General features: G+C 39.8%; 1 protein-coding gene across 1 annotated transcript; it reads right to left on the bottom strand.

Moving 5' to 3' along the window:
* Positions 1 to 2,995: 2,995 nt before the first annotated feature.
* Positions 2,996 to 6,908, bottom strand: LOC131243488 (extensin-1-like). The gene is made up of 3 exons (XM_058242869.1): positions 6,654 to 6,908; positions 3,284 to 4,370; positions 2,996 to 3,212 (listed from the first exon to the last, which is right to left on the bottom strand). Exons 1-3 carry the CDS (start codon positions 6,823 to 6,825, stop codon positions 3,155 to 3,157), a joined length of 1,317 nt encoding a protein of 438 aa, XP_058098852.1. The 5' UTR covers positions 6,826 to 6,908; the 3' UTR covers positions 2,996 to 3,154.
* Positions 6,909 to 7,373: the final 465 nt, after the last annotated feature.

Genomic DNA, 7,373 nt, shown 5'->3' with positions numbered 1-7,373 from the left:
AACTTCCCTTCAAGCTCTCTCTCTCTCTCATCTCTCTCTTAAAGCCCTCTTTTCTCTCAACCACTCTCTCTTCTCTCTCTAATCTTCTCTAATCTTTTCTTTCTTCATCTCTAATATCTCTCTCTCTTTTTTTCTCACTCTCACTTGCTAGGAAATTTTATTTTATTTATTTTTCAAATGAGAGGGTTTGGGAGCTTTATGGTAGAACTTTTTGGATAGAGAGGGAAATAGGAAAAGATAGATGGGTAGAGCATGGAGAGGGAATATAAAGAGGGGAGTGGCTTAGCATGGGTAAGGGTATGGGTGAGTGATGTGAGGCATGGGCTATTTGACTAATGGGAGAGAGAGAGAGAGAGGGGTGTGATTGATGGGTCGATTGATTGGACTACCTTGGTATTTGTGCAAGTGGGGCTTGCACAATGCGTGTGTTGCGTGGTTCACCTCGGATTATACCAAAAACTACAACTTCTAATTTGGGTGTCTCAATGGGATGTGCCAGATGGCGTTAGAATCGCAATGCCTACGCAGTCACCAAGGTACAGGTCTCGGGTAATCGCGGTACTGAAATCAGAGTTGTACACAAATCGAGTTAACTCGGTTAACTCGCTCAACTCAACTCGAAAAAGATCGATTAGACTCTGTTCGAAACAGAGTTCAAGTCGAGTAGAGCTGATTTTTGGAGCTCGATTTTTTTTTTTTTTGAGCCGAGTTCAAGCTTGTCTGAACTCGAATCGAACCTCAACTCGAATTAAACTCGAATCAAAACAGTTCGGTGACTTGGTTATTTTAATATTGATGTTGCTCACCAAGTGTTTGATGAAATGACTCAACGGAGTGTTGTTAGGTGCGTACATTCTCCGTGGGATCGGCTGGTGGCGAGGAAGGTATGGATATGAAACGAATCACTACCAAAAGAAAAACATTATATGATAAAACTACCTTTGGATCATGATTTGGATGCTGCCTACTGAGTGTTTGATGAAATACCTGTAAATTGTTGCTGCTGTTTTGCATACTGTTAGAAATTGAAGGTGCACTCCATGTGTTTGAGAAAATTCCGCAATGGCTCGAACTGGCCCAAGTTGCTGACCGAATTGAGCCGAGCTGGCCAGTCAAGCTTGAGGACCTAGCCGAGCCAAGTTCGAGCTAGAGTTAGCTAGTGGCCGAGTCGAGTCGAGGTGTGTCAAGCTCGACTCGTGTACAACTCTAACTAAAATAGGGTTACAATCGAAACCCGCCGATCTGGTCCGTGTAGGATATGCCGATACTAAAAATGAAGCGTACAGTTGGTCTCACAGGATTATAGGTCTTACAACAGGAAGGGTTAGAATTAGGTGGGATGTTATTCCATTTGGTCCCATGCGGGATTTTCATGGATTTTGAAATCCACTACACATTTGGGCCCCATTGATGCGTGTGTTTTGTCCTTATTGTCCATCCAAACACGCCCTTTACACGTGACATTCTAGTTATATACATGTACAAGTGACTGACATCCATTGTGAATTTGGTTTGTTGATTACAATTCTATGGTCCACCAAACGGGATTTTGTTTAATCCAATGCTTTTCCCATAGCAAGAATTTTATCCCAAACATTGGGATTGGATGGCCAAAATACTATGGTATTTCCCGACATGCAATAATTGTGCAATAATGGTTTTAATCCCATCTAATACAATTCCATACCATTTAATCCCACTGACTAAATAGGACCTAAATATTCACTATGAGGGATTAAAAATTCTTAGGGCCTATTTTGTTGTTGGAAAAAAGAAAGAGAAATATTATAATTTAGCTCACTTTGCATGCAAGGGATCCTTGCCACATATTTTGGGAGCACTTTTGAGAAAAAAAAAGAAGAAAGTACTTGGGCATAAAAGAGGGCATTCTAAACCACTAAGAAATAATGAATCATTTTTCCTTAAAAACCGAAAAAAGGATATCCTTTCTCTCATTGCATGTTTGTAATATTCTCCTCATCTCTCCCTCACACTCTTTCCACCCACTCACTCTCCCTCCCCTCCCTTGCACTCTTCCCACCTACTAGCTCTCCTCTCCCTCTCTCTAATGTCTTAGAGATCTCTCTCCCTCTCATCATCTCTTATGTGAAGAGAGAACACACACTCCCTCTCTCTCTCTCTCTCTCTCTCTCTCTCTCTCTCTCTCTCTCTCTCTCTCTCTCTTGTCAATGAGATCTCGATACCCACATTGCAAAGAAATTAAAAAAATATACTCACAAGAACAATTGAGTAGAGAGGGTGAGAACCTTCATTGATGTGTGTGTATTCGCTCTCTCAATAGTGACCTTAATGGTGATAGTGATAGTGATAGTGATGATGATGATGCCATGACGATGGTAATGGTGGTGGTGATGCTCAAATGATGATTATAATAGTTAGGTCTTGATGATCATCCTTTGACCACTTTTCATAAAATGATTTTTTTAGACAATGAAATAGCATTAAAAAATAATAATAGTAAAATAGATAGTATCAACTAAATAATATTTTTAGATAAAATCAACTTTTAAGAAACAATGCCTTAAAATAGCAGTTCCATCGAAAGTTTTTCAAAAAAATCATTCCAGGATGTTTGAACCCAATGAAGCCCTAGAATTATCACAAAAAGAGTTCACTCACCATGTAACATTAATAGAGTAATTCAATAATGAGTATAAATGCCACTTTTTCTCACACACATACATGAATAAGGGTTGACTCAAGTGCTACACATTTTCAAAATGGTGGTGACTCTACAACCATACACATGTTGCAGTTGTACGAGAACAATTTAGATTGTCCATATTGCTTATCCAAACGTGGATAAAGAGCAATCCAAAAATCACACTGAGAAAATGATTGTAAACATCTGATTTTGCCATTGGGTTTCCAATGTATCCGACTTCTTTGTCAGTATGATTTTAGAGATATGCTCCATCCATGGTGTACTTCAAAAGTACAGATGGTTAAGATAGTCGTACATAAGTGCTACATGTGAGAAGGATGAGTCAGTGACATTTTAAAATGATGTTGAACCATCACAGGAGTCCAAGCCACATACATACATTTATTTCTAACATAGACTTTATTACAACACAAATGGAAAAGACATTAGGAAAGCATCTTATTTATGAACTATGGCTTTTGGGATGCTTCATGGGTTGGTAGATGAGGTGGAAGAGGATACGAACCACCAAAAGGAGGGAGTGGCTTTTTATAAATAGTGAGGAATTTTCAAAGCTTGGGCTATGGCTTCTTATAAATAGGAGGGGGTTTGGGAAATGGGGGCAATGGCTTTTTGTAAATAGGAGGGGGTTTGGGAATTGGGGGCAATGGCTTTTTGTAAATAGGAGGGATTTTAGGAACAGGAGGCAATGGCTTTTTGTACATAGGAGGAATTTTGGGAATTGGGGGCAATGGCTTTTTATAGATAGAAGGGATCTCAGGAATTGGGGCCAATGGCTTTTCGCCAAGAGGAGGGAATTTAGGAACCGGGGGCAATGGCTTTTTGTAGATGGGAGGGATCTTGGGAATTGGGGCCAATGGCTTTTTATAGATGGGGGGGAATTTGGGAACCAAGGGCAATGGCTTTTTGTAGATGGGAGGAAATTTGGGAATAGGAGGCAATGGCTTTTTGTAGATGGGAGGAAATTTGGGAACAGGAGGCAATGGCTTTTTATAGATGGGAGGAAATTTGGGAACAGGAGGCAATGGCTTTTTGTAGATGGGAGGGAATTTGGGAACAGGAGGCAATGGCTTTTTATAGATGGGAGGAAATGTAGGAATAGGGGGCAATGGCTTTTTGTAGATGGGAGGGAATTTGGGAACAGGAGGCAATGGCTTTTTATAGATGGGAGGAAACTTAGGAATAGGGGGCAATGGCTTTTTGTAGAGGGGAGGAAATTTGGGGACGGGGGGCAATGGTTTTTTATAAATAGGAGGGATCTTTGGAATTGGAGGCAATGGCTTTTTGTAAATAGGAGGGAATTTGAGAACAGGAGGCAATGGCTTTTTGTAGATAGGAGGGATTTTAGGAAATGGGGCCAATGGCTTTTTGTAAAGGGGCCAGAGGATAGCCGACGCGCATGTTGTTGGTGTGAATGATAATTTTCCAGTCATGCCGAACGTGTGCTCTCCATTGTCTTTTGACTTGAGTACAATCTTCGACGGCTCTAGGCCTTCTATGGTGGGGCATGGATCGTGTGATGCGCTATGGAGTTGCGCAAAGCATTCCTCACTTAGCTCTCCATTATTATTCACAAGTTCATTGGGAAGTTCAATGTGGAATTTTCCATCCTTGTCGAGTTCACTGAAGCCCCTGGTCTTGAGCTCACCATTCACGGTCTTGCAATTAATTGCTACAAGGAGACCTGCTCAAGGAAATGTGTAAGTAGGTATAACGATCAATCATAGTTTAAAAATCCAAACACTCAGCTGAAGAGAATGTTTAGCTAAGCCAGATGGATCTTGATGGCTTGAAACTTAACTCAATACTTCACTAGTAAATTTACAAACTCAAAAGTATTAGAAATAAAATTCGAATCTCCAACCATAATATATACACACACACACACACACTTCAGAGAATGGTTTTACCTTATGAGTGACTCAACCATCACATGGACTGCTCAGATTAGATGCCCAAGACACGTGTGCAAAGGTGCACACGTGCATAGGTGTGCAGGTAAGCATGATTTTTACACACACGCGCGCTCTCTCTCTCTCTCTCTCTCTAACTGCTTGTTCTCGTGTGAACTTCATGAGAATTTTTGACATGTGATGTGGGCATAAAATTTGGACCGTCCACTAGATGAGTCACCTTATGAGACTTTCAAAGCTAACTTTTTGTCTTGATTCAAAATTTTAGTGGGCCATAGCAAAGTAAGAGACAAATTAAGAGCCTTGGGGTTCCCAATATTCTATGGCCCACCAGATTTTTGAAGTAGGCCAAAAAGCTAGCCCGGGGGTTTTCATGAGGCAACTCATCTAGTGGACTATCCGGATTTTGTCTTCACATCACGTGTCAAAAGTTCTCACGAAGTTTCCATGAGAATCACTTTTAGGAGGGCATTTTTTGTATATATACACTCCTAAGAACTGGTCCATAAATAACTTTAACAAGAATGCATCCCATGTGATTTGTGCATGACATCCAACCCAGCCATTAAATATGTCACCTCTTGAAATCCCTAAGGCCCAAAAGTCAACCCGATCCGAAACGTAGGGCCCACATAGGTTGTAAAACAGCCTAATCTTTTGGATGACCTTTCATCCAAGCCAGATGAAAGGTTTACATGTGCTGGAATGTATATACCTAACACGAGGGGATGAGGTTTGAAATGGTTCTTATGGATTATCATGAGAGCTAGTTCAAGGGAGAAAATTTTCCTAAATAATAATAATAATAATAATACCTGAGAATTTAAGCAAGTCATTGAGAAACTTACTCTTGAGAATGACTCAACCATGACTTCATAAGAGTCGTTGAGTCAACTCGAGAACTTAGTTGTCTCAGCACAACTCACATATGGAAAACATAATAACTAGACTAAAGCCGTGCATGTAATTGTTAGAATAAATTAAATTGAAGCAGGAAAATGTATGCCCGTCGTAGTTGATTTGTATGGCCTCAAAAGAGTTACATTTTTCTACCATTTCATCATCATCATCATCATCATTATAGCTATTTGGGATTAGCTTTATAATTACTTGTCAAAAGGTTTAGGATTGGCTATTTATTTGACATTATCCCTTTTTACACAGGCGTTGGATTGATTAAAATCAAACCTTTTTTGAACCAAGCACGTAAGACAAAACCATTCTCTCATTTTTCAATCCTAGTTTGCATTAGTGTAATCATAATTAGACTATGGTCATGTAATCATGAGAATGAACACTTGCCATGCTTACACCGAAAGAAGGTGTGCTTTTATGCCGTTTCATTAGCATCGTGACTGTTATCATAGCTTGGCCATGGTCATATAGGAAGGGACTGAATCCTCTACAACACTTATTTTAAGCAACACCAAAAATACCCAAGCTCTTTTGGACCACTGTTGTATATGTGAAATTCAGGTTGTATATGTCCATCACTACACTACTGCTATTTAATGTTAGGCTGCAAGTCAAAATACAAGAAACAGTGGGAATGGAATACCAACCATAGGTTTTTGTATGGATCCCTGTAGTGTTTATCTTTCTTATAAAAACACAATATAATCACCTGATGGTTAGAGTGGATTTCACATATACAACATGATAGCCCTAAAGAGCACATAAAACATGTGCTCTAGATGATTGTTGTTTGCTTCGGCTTTATGATTGCATGGTGAAACTCTTGCGACCAGCCACCCATGTTGCATCAACCCTTTTAGATGGTTTGAAGTTGATTGATTTTAGCTTAAAAGATATTTTTTCTTAAATCATTTAAATTTTTTATTAATTGGATCTACTAACAAGAATCAATTATATATCATTCCAATTCCCAAATCAGAAAAATGAGAGTAAACAAAGTAACTAACAAGAGAATGCATATCAATTTTCTGTCCATATCCAAATATCCATCAAACACTCAGTCTCTATTAAATGAAGTATTTTCAAGCTAAAGGAACAGATGTTGCATGTACCCAGATCAAGTCCAAATAATCATTTACCTGAAAATGCATCAGAACTTTTGATATTCAGCTGCTTGCAGTCGCCACATTCTCCGGAACCAACCACGATGACAGACACATCGCTCTTCTTCGAATCATCACACAGACAGAAGCTGACCAGTGTGGCCCATAGAACAAAATAGGCCCATCGACGGGCCGAAAGAGCCCGCATGGTCGAACTGGAGCCGATCGATCGCTAAGAAGATAGCCACAGTCGAAGTGGTATCTGATTCCTGTTATACTAAGAATGATGAATCACCTTCAACATTATATAGAGAACATCAGTGGTCCTAAAGGCTTCGCATTTATCACGGCCCCATCTACTTGTAACAAAGGTCAGCACCGATTTTTCTGATTAAACGTCCATTTTCTTCAATCAATGCTCCAATATACCAACTGCACTTCTTTTACACCTACTTTTTCTCCTCATAAATTCGTCCACATGGCCGAACTGCAGATACGGTTGGAGATTTGAAAATGAAACATGGTTAAAGGTTCAGTTATGGTTGGCGGTAGTTTGGAAAGGGAATTTAACTGAAAGAAGGCAATCGTGGACGCGGATTTTCTGCTAAAGCCTTTAGCATAAAGTTCCTGCGCGAGGATGCTGAGTGGGGCCACGTAGATGTTTGTGAGAAATCCACTCCGTCCAACAGTGAGGAATCAATGAGCACCGTTGAAACATTCTTTTGGACATAAAAGTTTTGTATGAGGATAAAGTTT

Source organism: Magnolia sinica, chromosome 4 (assembly GCF_029962835.1).
Source record: "Magnolia sinica isolate HGM2019 chromosome 4, MsV1, whole genome shotgun sequence".
Taxonomy (NCBI): domain Eukaryota; kingdom Viridiplantae; phylum Streptophyta; class Magnoliopsida; order Magnoliales; family Magnoliaceae; genus Magnolia; species Magnolia sinica.
The sequence above is the reverse complement of the archived record's forward strand: the minus strand, read 5'-3'. Positions and strand labels throughout refer to the sequence as shown.